The sequence below is a fragment of the Cardiocondyla obscurior genome, linkage group LG09 (genome assembly GCF_019399895.1).
Source record: "Cardiocondyla obscurior isolate alpha-2009 linkage group LG09, Cobs3.1, whole genome shotgun sequence".
Lineage (NCBI taxonomy): Eukaryota > Metazoa > Arthropoda > Insecta > Hymenoptera > Formicidae > Cardiocondyla > Cardiocondyla obscurior.
In genome coordinates, this window is record NC_091872.1 from 3,142,079 (window position 1) to 3,161,630 (window position 19,552).

Sequence of the window (19,552 nt, forward strand, 5' to 3'; positions counted from 1 at the left end):
AGAAAGACGGCGGTATAAAGAAACGAAAAATATCCTGACCCGTATTTCTGTTTCTATCTTCGTCGCCACATTTAGCGCACTAAGTGCGGCTGTCGAAGTGTGCGACCGTCGGAGCTTTAGAACCGATCCTTAGAGCGTACGTGAACTCGAGATTGGGGAGATTGTGTTAACCAAGTCCGGAGGTACGGAAGAATGGGGGATGTTTTTCAATTACAGCGTACGATGATGAATAAAATATCAATCTCTCCGTTGTGCCGCCTTCGTAAATTCATCATAAAGGAGATGTTGTATCTCTCGCGGAGTTCTAACATCAAGTTCATCCCTCTTCTAACAGTTCAGTGGTCTCTTGCGTTTTTTTTCTCTTTCTCTCTCTTTTTTTTTTTTTTTTTTAAAAAAACGTCGGGCGTAAAGGAAAAACGGAGGGACAATTGAACTGTCGTTAAAATTAATCGACGTCCCGTGGTAACGTCGCTTGTTTGTACGGCACGAGAATCAGCCAGGCACGCGTTTAGCGCCTAGTATGCGACCGGAATACGGGATCTTAAGAGACCACGAATCTCGCTCACCACGCGGGTGGAATTCTACGATGGAATTCTACGATTCCGTAGCCGATATCGCGGTCGGGCCGACGGCGGCGCCGGGCGCCAGGACCGCCGCCCTCCACCCCCCGTAATCTGGCAGTGCATTTAACCACTTTGCGAAATAGCCGTATATCTCCCCGCTGTGACGTAGCATTCGATATGTCGAGAGTGCGGGATTCGGCGGCGAGATCGGCAGAACGGGGCGGCGAAAAGGGTCAGGGGGGAGAAAGTTCCCGAGGATAAAGAGACGCGAAGCGCGGAGGCTCTCGTGACGGAGACGCGGAGATCCGGGGGAAGAAAGGCGAATATAGCGGCGACTACGATATGCGCGCGCCCCCCGTCATACCCGTTTAGGGATAGAAGGTGTCCCCCCGCTCTTCCACCAGGGTGGGGTTACCCGACCGTTGGTGGAGGGTGGAAATGCTCCCGATTCGACTCGGTGTGTAGGGCGCACGAGCCGGCCACCGCCGCCGGGGGTTGAAAGTGGGGATTTGTTACAGGGAGAGTATCCGTAGGCGGCATGGGGGAGAGAAGAGACAGGGTGGAAATGAAACAGAAAGAGAGCGAGAGAGAGAGGGAGAAGGGGGAGGGATACTGGAGAACGTACGCGCGATATCAGGGTACGAGGGGTAGAATCACGATGGTAAGTCTGTGGGTGAATATGTATGTGTGTGTGTGTGTGTGTGTGTGTGTGTGTATGTTTGGCATACGGGGTGTTGTAAAAAATTCGGATTATAATAATATTCAGTAATCAATTTTTTAAATACTTAATCCTGGAAAACATTTTATGAAAGATTTCGTTATTTCGCACAATTTATACGTCAATATCGCGAGCCATTTGAAAATATTCTGACAATTTAATTTCACGAAACCCCCCAGGCTTTTAAAGTCAAACAACCCCGGCTTCAACATCAAAGGCAGGATTCACTCCGATATCGTCTAGCTGCTACCTCTCGAGTACTTTCGACCACCCTATAGCGAGAACAGAAGAAGGGTGCGCCCTACTTCGCGTTGGCGTTTTCCCTCCCGAACGGCCCGGCGTGTGCAACGAGGCGAGGGGAGTGCCAAAGGGTGCGAGGGTTGAAACGCGGGGATGCCAGCGGGGTACGGACGCACGGACGTACGGAGAGAGAGACGGAGAGAGGGCGATGCGAGATGAAGATACGAAGAGAGGAAAGCCGTGCGCGAGGGTGTCTCTCTGTTTCGCTGCCGGGGGTTTCGCAGTCTCGCATTTCAACAACGACGACGACGCCGAACGTCGCTGGTGTCGCCGTCGCCGTTTTTTCCCTCAAGCGAGGAAACGCGCGCGCGCGGATGAACGATAGATAAAAGCGTCAAGAAAAAGAGAGAGAGAGAAAGAGAAAGAGAGAGAAAGAGAGAGAGGCAGATGTCGACAAATACAGAGAGTGGGTGAAAGGGGGATAAGAAAGAGAAAGAGAGAAACAGAGAGAACAAAGCGAGGGGTACGCCGTCGGGGAGATACTCGCGAACCCTCGTACGTTGGCCCCCGCGCAACGAGAGCAGCGTAACGCTCGCCTAGCACGACGGGGTACCTCGTGAGAATTCGGATATCAGGGGTGCTTCCGTAGTAGCAGCGGTGGTCGGTGATGTGAGTGGTGGCGGTGGTGGTCTGGTGGTAGCGGTGGAGGTGCCGTCGCTGGTGGTAGTGGTGCGGTTACAGTCGATACGGCGTGGCGGAGGTGTCGAGGAGCTTCTCGTCGGGGACGACGCAAGTGGTGCATGTTGGAGGACGCAGATTTACGTAAGAACGACGACGAGGGTTTGTCCGCCCGCTCGTCCGCTTAGTAGTGACGTCGTATGTGCTGGTCGCGTGTGCGCACGTGTGACGGCGCCAATGGATACTCGGCAAAGTGGCTGATCGAAAATCCGAGGGGACGTCCTCGGTGGTTTGGGCTCGTCGAGCGCGCGCTGCTCGCGGAGCGAAGACGGAGGAACGAATATCGAATGCCATAGTGGCAAAGGGGTGCTGAGAAAGGATTTGCGAATGGACGAGACGGGTCCGTTCAATTTCGATTCCCCTCGTAGTTCGCCACAGTGCGCAGCGAGGAAGAGCGGGCGGCTCCGTATAAATTTCGAGGTGTGGGAAAGGAGCAGCGGCTAATAAAAGAAGAATCGTAAGAAAGACGACCTTAGGTAGAGAGGAAGAGAAGAATAAAGTGCGAGAACGCGGAGGTAAGGAAGATGGGCGTCAGATCGGTCGCGAGAGCCTTTCCCGTGCGGAAGACGCTTCTCGGCCGCCGTTGAGACGACGCGAGTCCCGAGTGTCGTCGGGAAAGCAAAGCGCGAAGAGAGAAAGGGAAAGAAGAGCCGAGGCGAGTTCGCGGGTCGTCCAAGTTTGCTGCGACGACGACGACAATAACGATCCGTCATGGGAGTCTCGGTGCTTTTACTGTACGCGGTGACGGTGCTCGGCGTTACGGCCAGCGACAATTGCGCCGACAAGTGTTCGTGCAAGTGGAAGAGCGGGAAGCGCACGGTGGAGTGCGTGAATCGCGAGCTGACCAGCATACCGGAGTGGATCGATCCGGAGACCCAGGTGCTGGACATGAGCGGCAACAACATCCGTCACTTGCCGAATAATATATTTATACACGTGCGGCTGACTAATCTGCAGCGTCTCTACTTGCGCGAGTGCCGTATCGACCGAATAGACGGCGAGGCACTGGCCGGCCTGACGAATCTCGTGGAGCTCGATCTCAGCAACAATCTGCTGACCGCGGTGCCGAGCCTGAGCTTCACCGACACACCGTTTTTGCGCGACCTGGTGCTCGCGTACAACCCGATCAAGCGAATCCGTTCGCACGCGTTCAAGAGCACGCCGAATCTAGTGAAGCTCGATCTGTCGTATACGCAACTCGTCGAGATCGAGGCCAAAGGTTTCCGCGGACTGGAGATGCTTGAGAGCCTCAAGCTGAGCAACAACGAGCTGTCTACCCTGCACCCGGGCACTTTCGAGCCACTCAACAAGCTAACCAGTATCGAGCTGCATGAAAATCCGTGGATCTGCGATTGTCACCTACGCGAGATGAAAATGTGGCTGGTGAAGCATAATCTACCGACCATCGTGGCGCCCGTGTGCCACGGGCCTCAACAATTGCTCGACCGTGCCTTCACCGACCTCGGTATCGATGACTTCGCCTGCCGGCCGATCTTGCTGATAGCCAGCCGCTACGCCGAGGCCACCATTGGCGAAAACGCTAGTATCGTGTGTCGCGTGAGCGCGATACCGCCCGCAAAGGTCAAGTGGTATTGGAACGGCCGGCTGCTGACCAATCATTCGGCCTTCAGCAGCTATCAAAAAATTCTCATCTTCGAGGAGGGCCAATTTAGAAAGCGGAGCACCCTCGTTCTTACCAACGCGCAAGAGGCCGACTCCAGCGAGTTCTACTGCGTCGCCGAGAACCCCGCTGGCTGTGTCGAAGCGAATTTCACCCTGCACGTGTCCCTGAGGACGGCGGGCATGTCGACTCTGGGCTCGGGCCAGATCGCGGGCATATCCGCCGCGTTAGTGGTGCTCATACTGTTTATCCTGCTCATCATTCTCGTGCTATTTATTCGTTTGCGTAGAATGCCGCTCAAGGATGTGAAACCATCGGCGCCGATGGAAGCGGCGTCCAGCGACGGTGTCGGTAACGGTAATAGCGGCGGCGGTGGCGGCGGCGGCGATAACAACCCGCCGTCCGCTACTTCGACCACTCGCAGGAAACACGAGGAAATCGAAACGACGTCGTTTGCGCTCGAATCAAAACCGCCCGCGTCGTTGCATCTTAGCTACGTGCAGAGACCGCACGCTGCGGTGCAGGAGAGCGAATATAGCACGATCAGTCGCTTCGACGACCAAAATCAACCCGCGGTGGCGGCGATACCGGGCGCCGGATGTTTCTCGTCGACGACGTCCTTGATGCCGATCGATAATCCGGATCTCATTAGGGACACTCGGCGCGGTTCCGCGGAGGATATCACGCCTTACGGCGTCGCCGATTACGGCCGCGTTGAAGCGCTGGACGACGCCGGCAAAATGCTTTACACCAGCTGCCTGTGGGAGGCCAGAGACAGCTGTGGGAGAACGTCCGCCGTCTCGGTAAACGCGTACCCGTCGAAGGAGCAGCTCGCGGTGGTCGGGCCGGCCGTCGAGCAATTTCCGCCCGGCGCGAAGCAAATGAGAGTCTGGCAGAAGGGTGTACCGGTCCTGCCGCCGGTCTCGGCGCTGAAACGCGTCCTGGGATCTACGCGCAGCTCGCCCGACGAGGGTTATCAGGAGGGCACCGGTACCGACGTCTAGGTACCGCTACTTCATTACTGCGACGCCCGGCACCGTTATCTGGAGCTACGTAGGCGGCACCAGGAGGACGACACCGACTGCTAAAGGAGGAGGGGGAACCAGGGGGGAGAAAAAAGAAGAAAGAGTTGTCCTCGCGAGTGCCGGACGCGCGGTAGTGAACAGGAGTAAAATTGTGTCGGACGAATCTCGCGCTTGAGAGTGTGTTCGCGCCAGTGGGACGATGACCGACTGCAACGCGCCATTACTGTTGTGCCCGACTACTTCTCGCTGCTTGACGAAAGCGTTTACGCGTAGTGATCGAAGATACTGCATTATACAATTTCACGTACAACTAGAAACAGCGAGTCGGCGAGGGCGTTCTGCAATCGGGAAGGTACGGTACAATTGTACGGAATTATAGACAAAAGCGCGAGCAACGCACACACCTAAAGACTGCCATAACTAGTACGCGAATCGAATATGCTAGGAGCTTTTGAGAGGTCGACGAACGCGTGAATCGTTGCCGCGATCGATTGACATCGTGGCCGTCTACGAGAATTGCCTACGTCGTGCATAACGTTTCGCTCGAACGCGAATAAACTGGTCGGTATGACCGTGTAAAAGGGCCATCGCGTGCGATTCACACGACCTTCTCGAGCCGCGCGCGTAGACGATACGATAAAAAAAAAAAAAAAAAAAAAAAAAACGACTGAGTTCTTTCGGAGAACCACCCCGTGCCCGTGCTCGTCGCGAATAAACGCCTGCGAACGTGTTTGTAGTGGTGTGAGTCTTTAAAGCGATCGACGGTAATTAACGACAATGCTGAAGATGTCTTGTGCGCGACGCGTGTGGTGCAACCGGTTAGTAGACGCTTGATACCGTTTATATTGTGTCACGAGGGTTGCTTCCAGTGTTCGATATCGTCAACGTCTTGTACAGGATGTTAAAAAAGAAAAGGGGTCAACGTTCGAAGATGATAATGTTCGTCGTTGCGAGTGAGACGGGCGTAAACGTACGGTCTCGAACGGCTCGGAAGCTGCCCGAGGGTTGTTTGTATTTTAATTAAATATACATGAATATCGTTTGTGTGATTGTTAATAAGATTTTCGCGATTAGTACTTTGTCCAGAAGTCCTCAAGTTCGCGATAATCTCTCGGCAATCGGGACTGCAAACTCAACGAGAATCCAAATTTAGATACACGTTCATTAAGACTCTCCTACACTCGCAATGATTGACACTATTATCTCTCAAAATATTGGCGTTTCCATTCTGTGCAACGCAGCAATGAAAGATCGGTCGATCGCGTCAACCGCAAGGCGACGTCTCGTGCACACGGAGTGCATTACAGGAAGTGCATACACACGACGTGTATCAAGTCAGGGAAGTGATGACGATACGCTACGCCGGCCACTTCATTGTCTGGGCAGCACAATATCGACGGGTAATACATTTGTATAACGGCTAAGCCAAAGCGATTTGGATCTATTGGGAAGTTAAAATCTCCCCGATAAAAAAAAAAAAAAAAAAATATGCGTTAGGTCGCTCCCCTTAAGACGGCGAGTACAGAAGACTGGCAGTGCACGTTTCCGATAATGAGGATAACGCGTAGAATTGCGTAGGAAGCGAGAAACGGCGCTTAAGCTACGAAGTATCTTTCGCGAAATTTTTCTAGTCAATTCGGTGAAAAAAAAAGAAAAAGAAAAAAACAAAAGCGAAGAGAGAGGAAAAAAAAAGGGAAATAAAAACGAACGACGGAATTATTTATTCGACGGGACGGGAAACTCGCGCTGGCAAAATGGCGCGTTCTCAATTAGGAGAATACGCGAGGGGTAGTCTTGTTGAGTCAACATCGAGTTATTCCCTCGAAGCTACGGTCGACAAACTCTCACGATTACGGAGTCTATATTGTTGCTTCGAGTGGCCGGTCCGAGTGGCTCTCGCGTCCGAGACGGAGCCTCGCGAAAACGATCGAGTAAGGGATATGGCGGCCGGATGCTGCTCTGGATCCATACTCACGACCGCACGTTCTCTAGTTCGATCACAATCGCAAACCTCTTGGCGGGAGGTACCAATTTTTATTTCTTTTTTCTTTTCTCTATATTTTTTTTTTTTCTCTCTGACATTCGGTATTAAATTCGCCACGCTTTTAACCGATGCGAAATTCATTTATTTATTTCCTTCGAATCTCATTTTATTCAGAATGCGTTTTGATTAAATTCCTTATTTTATGTAACGTTAAATTTAGCGGTGGTTGTCGATATCCTAGCGTGCGACGTAACAATTTGCAATTTATTTTCATATTTATTCGGCGTTAAAGATATGTATATCATGTTAAATTCATACAACAAACGCACAACGATGTCAATCAATAATATTGATGATGCCTGATATTAAAGCTCAAGGCTTTTTTAATATTAATAAAATGCCATTTGCGGATACGCGCGTTGTGACGATGAATCCGGAGTACAGGTTTCGGTTGTTGTCTTTTCTTTTCGTACGTACGTGCAACCATTGGAATCGATCGCATAAGATTGCGCGATAAGTCCTTAAACCAATCGCGAGCGAACATATACTATTGCTCAATCACTAAAGCTGGATTTCGCGATTGATTGGCTGACTTATGCCCGGTATTGGCGTCTTACGTAAGTGAGGCTCTGTCGATCTACGCATTCAACGGTGACCCGAACTGTCAAGTAGAATTACTACACTCCTAGGGGTAACTTTAACCGTCACGTCTCGAATGATCAATTTGGAGAAAATAACGGGATATTTAACACAGTTATGTTGAGCAACGTGCCTCCTACAATCGTATAAAACATTATAAAAATTTTTGTAACAATAGAGAAGCTCGTATCTATTTCCTCGTCATATTTTTTCAATTTGTTCGTCGAATATTTCTATTTTATTGAATATTTTTATTTTATAATTTTTTTTTTTTTTTTCTCTTTTTGCGCATCGCGTATTTTTAAATTTAGTATGCTGCTTTTTCTCGAGGGGGAAAAAAATGGAGTAATTACTTTAATTTGTCCGCGACGAAAAGGGCTTACCGTTCTTGTGGCAGCTGAACGATTTAATCAAAGTTACGAGCCATTTCCTCAGGCACCAATTTGTCCCGGAGACATTTTTTTTACCCCTACGAGGAGGCAAGCTAACTCGATCTGACGATAAGTCAAACCGCCAGTCGCGAGTTTCGTTCGATCCCCATCTAAAGTATGTCGACGTGCGTTCATTTTGTATGTCGTATATAAGCATATACCCGTGTGCGTGCGTTTACGTGTGCGTGCGTATGTGGGATGAGTGTAGACGCGTGTGTTTGCGCGTACGCGTTTTCCGTTTACGTCGAAAAACCACGCGGCCGAGATAGCGTGCGTGTGCGCGCCTCCGCAAATTCGGCGCTTTTGCGTTTATCACCGATTGTTCTATAGCGTATCGCGTGGAACGACCGGTTTTTCTCTGCTCAATGATCTCGAAGCCGTATTCGTCATATCAAAAAAAATAAAAAAAAAAAACAAAAAAAAAAAACCAAAAAGAAAAAAAAAACAATTAACAGCATCCCGGAAACAGCGCTCGCGGCTACTCCGGACGATATGTCGCGTGCACACACAAACGATTAAGCACCCCCGCTCGGACTTTTGCATTAATTCTTACATCTAAAGAAAAGGGGGTGAGATCGCGGTGACGTACGCGTGACATGTAAGCAAATAACGTTAACTGCCCTGACACGACTGTACTGAATATTTTAAGAGCAGCCACGAGAATTACGAAACTGCTCCGCCTCACAATTTCTATTTTCCGTCTGTTTGTAATGAAAAGTCGCAGTAATTAACCGATCCTAAGCAAGGAGAAAAGTCCACGAGGCATGTTAAGCGAGTGACAGCAGTTACGTTCAAACGAGGTGATCGTCGCTTAGTCCACCGCCATTCTTCTCGCGCGAATGAGAGTTGATATACGGCCGCACGCGTGTAAAGGAAATGAAACGATCTCTACGAAACTGGGCGACCCATTTTTTCGAAACTCATAATTAATGCAGTCCTGTTTTCTTTTTTATGTATTTATTTATCCGCGATTTTAATTGCTATCTTTCGAATAAACGGATTACGAATAACTGGTTTCCATTTCCTCCCATTTTATTTCTCGCGGAAATTTTCGTTCCGTAACAATTTCGATTTGAGGAACGCCGTATCCCGCCTACCGTTCGTACCGATCCACTCGTTAATCTACGCGAATCAAATTCGTTCTCGGCAAAAAAAAAAAAAAATTTTTGTTCAAAATTTTTACACACAGTTTCGCCTATATACGCGAGGTTAAAAAAAAAAAGAAGAAAAAAAATTGTGCGCCGTAGTACATGCTTGTGAATTTTTCTGCTTTGCGGATGTCGTTGCGTTACCTCCGTAACTCGCAGTCGCTCGCCTTAGATCGTGTGGCTCTTGCATTTCGCAAAATCATGCGGGTTGAAAAATGGTCGCGTACATTTTTTTCTTTCAATTTTTAACTACCAGTTTAATAAAATGCGCGTACCGGCGACGTCGATCGCTCGAAACAACCGGGAGTCAACTGTTGCGTGCAAGTGAGTCTTTATATCTGATTTCCACTAGTTCTTTTTTTTTCTTTCATTTATATATATATATATATATACCTCTCGATCGACGTGGCACACAACCGAGGTTCCGCAACGCCACATGCCGGTTCAATACACGCAGTGATAGCACTCGTTGTCTACGAAAGCTGCTATGAGACACGTGAGGTCTAGAACCTCGCGGCTCGATACGAGCAACATCGATCGAAGAATTAATTGCAAATTATTGTCAAAATCAAAGCGCGAATCTTCGAGGTGTAGCCGATCCCGTGATATATTATTTAAGAGGAATATTTTTTGCAAAATCCGAATAAGTAGAGTAATCAACGAATTCGAATTTAATCCAGCTCGCCGGGAAATCACACGAAAGCAATACTGCCACTAATTATTTATGAAACTAGGACGCGATAGAGAAATTATGTTACGAAAAACTAATAATATAACGAAATACATAGCATTAGGTACGTGATTAATCGATACCATTCGGTTCATAAATAAAAAATGTTTTAAATTTACATAACTGTATCTTTAATTTTTTTTTTTTTGCATAAATGACATAGTCGTTTTCATTTGTGTGCGCTGTATCGAGAGTAATAAATATTTCACTTAGCATTTGATTGGAAATTCTATTATACTAAATCACTTTTAGCAATCCCCTGTGATCAAAGAACTAAGACTGATCCCTATTGGTTAAAAGTTTTATGTTCTGAGAATGACTCGATAATAAAACTCAATAAGTACACGCAGAATAATGTTGTTACGTCTCAATTGACTTTGGTTTTCGCTTTTCTAAATTATTGATCTAAGTGAAGACACCTCTTAATGTTCATTTGGCGTTATACTTTCCGAAAATAAATAACCGGGATTAATTATTGATACGTAATGTGCGGTGCTGTGAAATAAACTTTTCATTGTATCTCCAATAACGTTTCGCCCAGGCATCATGATTTTATATTTGTTAATGGAGATAAGGTAGCGGGGTAATTTATTCAAATTGTGTTTAACGTATTCACCTGCTACTTCGCATACGATATCCGGCTAACATTAAAGTTTTGTTTCACCACTTTCTATAATTGACCGTCAATTAATTTAATGCTACTGTAACATCAGCTTAGAATAAATTAAAATACATTTAACGCTAATGAAATATGAATAAACATTAGTCATATAAAGCTAATTTAACTTTCAATACGTAATTTAGCTTTCATCCAAGTTTCAACAATATAAAGCTCGATTAAAATTTATTTGTAAACGAGAGGTTCTGTTATTCGTCAATATCGCACGATTTGTAAAGGGAACAACATTTTAAATTCACACCTGCGTCATGACTTTTTTCATGACCGGCGGAACGAAGCAGTCATCTTAATTTTCACAATTCTATCGATAACGCGATTACATGTTTGCATATTTTTACGAGAAAAAATATATTTGAAATACTGCCGAGAAAAAGGACGCTACGCAAACGGGCGCAAACAACCCTGTGCACATATTTTCTCACTTCTTAAGGTAATTTCGCTCGCTCGGGGAAGCTCGTCCTTCGCTCTTAGCGTGAAAATATGCTTTCGCGACCGCGACGTTCGATGTCGGTCTTCGGAAAATTTAAGCACCTCGAATTTTCGTGCTTTCGGAATCATATAGTCACATTTAACATAATGTTACGCTACGGCGAATTTTAGAATATTTTGGGCGTAAAACGGGGTGTTCCGAGCCCTTTGGGGAGAAAAGAAAAAAAAAAAAAAAAAAGACAAAAAAAAAAACCCAAAGAAGATAAAATTAATCAGATGAATTTTATAACTGTATATGTGTATCCTATATCATAAAATATTTTTAACTAGAGTTTATAAAATTGTTATAATGTTTTAATGTTTCTTATTGATGTGGCCGAGGAACTGGCCGTATAGCTTTATTATCTAGGCCAAAGTTCGCATCAGTTGTTACGCGGGTCATTATTATCAGAGTATAGATACTACATTCAATGGTATTTCCCGTTGTTGTACCGTGGCGTAACAAACGAGTACCATCTGTCTTAACAATTGGCAGCAATAAATCGTAGTAACTACGAATTGATGGAAAAGTATTTTAAATTAAAGTGGTAACGGAACGCAAGTGTATGCGTGTCGAGTGAAAGAGATAAAGAGGCGAGGGGTAAAAATAAAGGGTTAAAAAGACGAAGTGTCAATTTTAACTGGATCCGTGAAGTTTTGTACGCGAACGATAATGTACGGCGGCTCTTAATAATGGATGGAAGTAATGCAGGAAAACCGATCGCGAATTATCTGTCAGCGCCGGATAATAATGATACAATTGAGATGAACGCGGCAGATAAAAGGGAAGATATTTATCCGCAATGACTTTGCGCATACGGCAAAGTGTGAGTGATAAGTGTTTTCTACAATCTCGAAATACGCGCGGTAAATTAATTGTCGTTATATTGTAATAACGCGCCACGTTGTTAATTTTGTACCCGATTAAAGTAGCGAGGTTAACTTCTAATCCGACGTTCTCTCTTTTTACTCAATTAGAAAAGATGGTGGGACGGGCAAAAATGAAGAGGAAAAAGATAACTTTAAAGTAAGCATATCTTAGTCTTTTTTAAAGACACTTAAGATGACTTGCGTTTCAAAGTACTTTAAACCGCGTCTTAAGATTCTTAAATCGATTTTCAACACGTACACGTGACTGCCAGATGTGTGACCACGGGTCAAGAGTTAATTTCGTTCACGCGAGACGTTATATCCTCCAATTTATTAAAAAGAAAAAAAAAAACACTATACAAATATCCAGAAATGTATCTAATTATAACATCTATTTATAAATATCCAGTTGTTACATAAATAACGTTCACGAAGGTGCGATGTATTTTTAGATGGAAATAACTGAATGAATTTCTGATACAAGTACTCAGGTATGAATAGGGTTGCCAGAGATATTTACGTATGTGGCGTATAAATAAACCGGCAAATAAAACAACAAATATGCAAATTTATAAATTTAATTTGATTCGTATCGTCTATCTCTACAAGTCTGCAAGTTGGTTTAATTTACATAATTCTTATATTTCGATGGGGAAAATCTGGCAATCCTAAGCACGAAGGAAGATATGCCCCCGAGATACGCATCGACGTAACGCGTCGACCTCGGCCTTAAAAGCTGCACTTTACACAATTAGACCGAGGGCTACAAACCGCGCTGCTGCGACTCGTAACCGGCAATGTGCTCCGTGTTAACGCTAGTAATAACATTAATGAGTAACTCTTTAACGTGCGCTCCAACGAGCGGCCCGAGCACGCGAGTCCTGCGAAAAATCCTCGCTACAAGTTGTTAGCTCCGTTAATACCGTAAACCCGTGCGATAACACATCCGTAAACGCATGCATCATCCTTATTACTGGGAGACTCGTAAATATAATATATATACTATATATATTGTATACAACCTGAGTTTTCTAATCCTTCTCTATCGATTTTATATTTTTTACCGTAGTTTTAAAGCGCTGAGCGCATATCTACGCTTCTATTGCGGACAATAAAAGTTTCAGTTTTAAAGATAATGGGACGTCCACGGCGTCTAAAGGCTATTGTTTGAAACAATAGTATCGCGTACATATGCGCTCCGTCCGAAGGGATATCACATACACTTGTACGTACCATCGCGACACATCAATAATCTGAAAATCGGATGAAAGGAGGAAAATGTAAATCTCGCGAAAAATCACGGGAAAAACGATAGGGTTGCCAACAAGATTATTTTACCGAGTCTTTAGATTTGATAAAGCGTCTCTCTTCGAGCTCGGAGATTTTATTGTACATTCCCCCTTTTCCCCCCCTCCCCACATATCTCTTTGCTCACATATCCATACGTTCGCGTATCTATATATGTAATACGTTCACACCCACATATCGTTACATATCTATGTGTAAGCGGTTTCTCAGGACGTTACACGGTTCGGAAGGAAAAATTTGTTACCGAATTGATCCCAGATTGATCGAAATTTTTCTCGTCAACGCGGAACCGGTGCATTGTTGGCAATCTGATAAAAGTGAGCAGAGAACGTTATTATATATCCTGCGTGCGCGCGTGTATATGTTCCGTGTGCGTTGTATATGCGTATGTAGGTATGTATGCGTATTTGCCTGTAGACCGAGTGCTCGCGTGTAAATTATTAAGGAAACCGGACCTAGTTTACGACCCTTAAGACGTGCCCGCCAAAGGGGGCAACCACTTTTAAGGATGTTAACGATGTACAAATGTGTAATTTAGTGTCGCAGGAAGAATCCGTCTAACGGCGTGGTGTATGACGACGAATATATAAGGAAAAATAAAACGAGAAAAAAAAAAAAAAGTATATAAAAATAATTCTTTTATTTTACGAGTAACGAGAGAGAAGGGCGCGCGTACGATTGCGACCGTTTAGTGGGCATAGGCGTATCTATATTTCCAAGATTACGCACTTTTTTGAAGGTATACATAATAGAGCAGAATATACCGTTCGAGAGACGGAATTTGTTGATGTAAGAAAGAAATGAGAGAAAGAGAGAGAGAGAGAAAGAGCGCGCGTGCGATACGCTGTCATAAACCCACATGTACGGTAAAATCATGTGCTATACCGGCAGTTGTCGAAATAAAATTTTTTTCGATCGAATTAGTGGTTTTTGTTTTTCCTACCCAGCTACAAGTTTATTGTTTTTAAGATAGAAAAATGCAAAACTGGTAGAAGCGGAGTGTGCTGGCAATATTTGAAATAAACCGCGAATACGATAAAAAAAAATATATATATATATGTATGTATATATATATATATATACACATATATATATATATATACATATGAATATAAATCCTGTAGTTTTTGTAAGTACCGAATTGATGAACGCAAAAAGGAAATAAAATTGTTCCAACTTTATTTGTGTGTTACTGTTTAAAAACCAGTGTGATTACATTTTTATTCACGTTCAAAAATTACTTATTTGACCTATTTGCGGGGTTAAACATTCTGAATAAGAGACGAGACTGATGCGCAATTTATATAATTCATTTTTCAACGCTCGTAAAATAACAATTTTGCCGCTTAATTACTTTCATTCCTAGAGCTTAAATGCATTTACGAATTTAATTCAAATGCATCAGGTTATAAACTTGAAGCAGCGATTATGAATTCGCTTATATTGGGAAAGCCTCAATAATTTCGCGTGGTGCGTCGTAAATATTTGTCGAGGATTTAATATTATAACGATTTTCATATGCTTATTTTCCGTCGCGTTAATAACCATAAATGTCTACAAACACGTGCGCTAACGCGATCTGTCGATATGTCATTATTTTCGTCATGGCGTTATCCGCTGACGTTAAAAAGAGGTATTGAACGAGATGTGGGCGAGCCATGAGATTCCGAGCGACTGTCAAACAAACGCCGAGAACGAAGAGCAGAGAGATAGATCGAAGACAGGCAGGACGATGGTGCTCTTGACGTTTGACGAGGAGGAATCCCCTATCCGTCATTATTATAAGCGGCACTTTATCAATAGAAAGAGGGTCATCTCGTGTCAGATCGATCCGCTTGCATTTGTCAAAGTGAGAAATTATGATGGGTCTCGCATACATACATCATATAAAGGGATCGCGTGAAAATTCAATTGGAAAGTATTCCGCGACGTGTAATGTGCGAGTAAAGTATGAAGAGATACGTCGAATCGTGATATGCTCGGATAACGAAAGAAAATCGGCAAAGCGGTAGAAAATTAACGGATAAAAGAAACGTCACGTCAATTAAACGTCAAATCTAAATCTGGATTTCCACACTTTTAGCTCTACACCTAATTAACTATGTAATTACAGTTTTAAACCGTGGGCTGCGGTTATTTATTTGTTTTTTTTTTCTTTCTTTTTTTTTTTTTTATACCTACGATTAAATCAGTCAATGTACTATCTCGCGTTCGTATTATTTTCGTGCAAAACAGAACGCATATATAAATTCAATTAAATGTTATTAATTAATTTCGCAGACGTCTCATCGTACAATTTATTTCGAATCGCGATGGAATTGTTGAAAACGGATTTTGAATAAATGCGGATTTGTAAGTACTTTATAGACAAGACTGGCGATGGCATTCGCCGGATGTCTGGTCGAAAACGACGCAGCCCGATTGAAGCCTGAACGGCCGAATTACATCCGGCGACACGGGCGTTGCATTCTGAAATTTCATATCCAACAATCGCGTTATAGCAACAATGCCTTGATTGGTATCATTCTATCTGTGCCGTCTGTCCCGCGTTTCTATTTGTAACAAAAAATCAATACGTCCGCATGATGTTCTCTGTGCCCTCCCGCCAATCTGTCTCGCCATTTCCACGCTCTCTCCTTTGCTCCCGATCTTTACGCGGATAGCAGAGTGATTCTGCATTCATAGATGTGTCTCTAACGGGACGAACACGTTGTTGCGATTCACGACAAACACGTGGGCTCATGTTTTAGCGTTAGATTTAACGGTATCGTGCGTATTCACGTTTTTTTTTCCTTTTTTTTTCTTTTTTTTTCCCCCCCAAGTGAAAAAGCACGACGGCTGTAAAAACTGCAACTGCATTGTACAATGAAGAGAAAGAGAAAAAGAGGGGAAAAAACAATATCGTTTGAAAGGGCAATCGGTTATTATTTTCTGTACTACTGTGATGTATCGAGTATCGATTGTGTGTTAGCAGAAATACCGTTATCTGCGTCTACGAGACAAGAAAAAGTATTGTTTTTGGTGTTAACCGTAATATTGCCGTACTTTCGCGGTTGAATATAATATTTGTACTTGCATTACGTGGGAAAACGCGCGGGAGTACGATAACGATGCTACGTTCGCAGAAAATACACGCGGTATTTATTAAAAGCAAAGCAATAATAAAGTCGAATCATATATTTCGTATATAATATTGGCGAACCTGTCAGAACTACAAAATTAAAAGTGTCGAGAGGGTAAAATGTCTTTTACTTTTTTTTTTCTCTTTTTTTTTTTAAATAAATATACGCGCGTATAACCAGACGTAAAATACTTGCGTGGATTATTCAACTCATTTGTCGAATGACACTTAAAATGCGCGGATTAATTAATTCTCCCACGTTACGAAAGTTAGATGTAATTTTTATCGCGATATATATTAAAAGGTTTCCATTACATCGGTCGCAGTCCGGTCGTCTCGCGCCCCAATTTCGAAGTACTTGCTTTACCATTTGCGCCGGGATCTTGGCAACGGCTCCAATTCCGCCGGGAAGCGTTCGCGAAAAAGAGTCCACACACCGACGACGCCGAAAATGCCCCCGTTTTCATATCTATGCGCCGAGACTCCGAACGCAACGTGCGGACTATCTCGAAACGTCATTATTGCACCGCAGCATATAGCTCACGAGGGTAAACACGCGTGTGCACACGTATTAACGGACGCACGATACGTCCGGGCGCGCGCCGGGGGGGGAGGGGGGGAAACGACACATTATTTCCCTGAATAGTAATCGCGGATTCAGCCACGGTCTGAAAATGCGTATCGTACGGGCTTCATAATACGGTTGTTACCGTGAACTATTGCGGAGCCCGCAATTCTGGCCTGTCTCGTATTTTAGGTCAGACTCTTCAGGGATAACGCGATGTATGCACGCCCATGTTATTTGAAAGAGATATGTACATGCATTCCTATGCTAATACGAAACTTCAGATAGTCCGCAATGATATCGTACACATTTTACGTCAAATCCAATTTCCTGCGATACGATTATGTAATTAAAACGGAGTGAAGTAAGTAATAGGAGCCACTTTTGTGCTTTTACTTTGATAAAAAAAAAATTGTATTTTGATTAGAGAAGCATCCGCGTGAATTATGTGCCGCTGATCGATAGCTAATTAAGAAAAACATTTGGTCTCGAGGAAACAAGCTGACTCTACAAAAATAATAAAAAAAAAAAAAAAAAAAAGGATCAATTGTAACATCGAATTGAGTATTCCTGACCTCTTTTTCTTTAATCGCCCGTAGCTATTCTTGCTGATTAACCGGATCTCGTTAATTAGACACGAACGGAATTGCATGGACGACTGGCAATTATTATTTACGCGCGTCGCTCTTTTTCACGCTCTCGCGTGTTAATTCGGCCCGGCGGCGTTGCCTCCGTTTCGAATTTACTTCGTGCAATTACCCATGGGTCTGTTCCTGAAATATCGCGTTCTCCGCCACGTTTTGCTTTTAATTTCATGCCGGGCCTCCGCCGCCGCCGCTTGCGTTAGCGCGCGGTTATCCTTGGAGGGCGATATTCATTTTATTAAGCGCGCGTGCGCCAGGCATCGGCGACGTGCGAGGATAAAAAAAAAAAAGAAAAAAGAACGAGGAAATAAAATAGCAAAAACGAGGGAAAAGAGAAGGAAAATTTAAATGCGTGCGAGATCTTTTTGCGAGCCACCTAAAGCACGTACTTTATCGCCCGACGTTCAAATTCGCGTGTCCGTAATTCGCGCGTTACTACGTAATCTTGAGCCGGGCCGTGGTCTTGTACAGACTGATCTCGCGATCGAAGATATCCCATCACTCGAAGAACCGCTTTCTGAGCCGTCTAGATAAAGCGCCGGTGCAATTAAATCCCGGGTAACACCGGCCGAGTTTTTCGAACGCAAAGTTTGAGTATCGTTAATTGGCAAACGCCGTGGAGTTTACTGTGCTATCGTAGACCTGTATACCTTCTAAATACCTCTTTCCCTTCTTCTGGGTCATTTCGCGAATACCACGGATACGGCGCGATACGATAAAGTTTCTGCTCGAAAACCAATTTAAGAGGCGAAACTTATACGATAATATCGGTCGAAACTCGTTCGCGGAGTGTCAAGGCCATTTTTTTTTTATACACGTCGGCTGTATCAGTTACATACGTGTCCTTAACGCACGAAAAGTTCGTGCGAATGTACAGCACGATAACGGATCGTTACCTAACTGATGCGTACGATTAATATTTCTTGTGCCGAAATTTTCTACACAATGTCAACAGAAGAAAAAAAAAAGGAAGAAAAAAAAAATTAATGATTTATCTTAGCTCAATGTCAAGCTCTTTTTATAGTCCAGCGCCATTTAGGCAATTACGATTTTATATATTGATACCTATTCAAGAGATTAGCGGTTCAATCGTTAACTTACTTTCAAGTAAGTAATAGGTATTAAAATAAAATTTGCATAAAGTAAAATTTCATTCACGACGGCCTTTATGGGTTAAACAAACGCACGGCTTATATTTGATTGTGCAACATACATTACACGAAATTACATTACTTTAAAGGTTATAGATTCCTTGAAGTGATATGCAAATATCACTAAAAATACTCATAGTCGCGTGTAATGCACTTTGCGATATGCTTATTCACTGATAATATTTACAGACGTCATCGCGGCTGGCTCTTCGCGGAATAACGATAAGCAAGCGTAACGGCGAAGTGGGAGTGAAAAATCTCATTTTAAAATCCGCCAGGAGCCGTGCCTGTAAATTAAACTTTAATCAAAAATTCCCGCGGAGCAAAGAATAGCCCGACCGAGTTATGTTCTTGTAGTGAACCATCGGCCCGTTGGGTATACCGTGGAAAAAAAAAAAAAAAAAGGTCCGCGCCATGATCTGCTTAACTCCACGGCATCTTTATCGACGTCAAACCTGAGATCGGGCCGATAGGCACGTGTCGCGCATTATTTTTAACCCGTGAGATTAGAAATGTATTTCTAACCGCAATGCAGGGATATAACGGCTTGACGTTAGCTCTGAATTACCGCGTGCCTGGTCGATTAATTCCATTTTCTCTAATAACTACATCGAACCCGCGAGCATGTCCCGTTTGCATCCGAAATCGAATCACCGCGCGTCGACAGTCAATCCATCGCGTCAATTTCTAAGTGATTGCGTGTCGATACGCTCGATTAGTCAACCGAAATTCAGTGACAGCACCGTGGTAGAACGTGTCAAAATCGACGAGGAAAAATTTCAAGTCCGCTGTCTGGGATTCACCCCCGATTACAGTTGCGCCGGTACTTTGGTATCTAATCTACAATTTCAGTAGCTTACGAGCATTTATATAACTTTGTTACGTGACGCAAATAGTGTAATTTATTTA

At 44.3% G+C, this 19,552-nt stretch overlaps 1 protein-coding gene across 1 annotated transcript; it reads left to right on the forward strand.

Annotated features, from left to right (window-relative positions):
- The first annotated feature begins 942 nt into the window (after positions 1–942).
- On the forward strand, positions 943–6,970 carry LOC139105851 (leucine-rich repeat-containing protein 24). The gene has a single exon (XM_070662162.1). It carries the CDS (start codon positions 2,971–2,973, stop codon positions 4,882–4,884), a length of 1,914 nt encoding a protein of 637 aa, XP_070518263.1. The 5' UTR covers positions 943–2,970; the 3' UTR covers positions 4,885–6,970.
- The last annotated feature ends 12,582 nt before the right edge of the window (positions 6,971–19,552 follow it).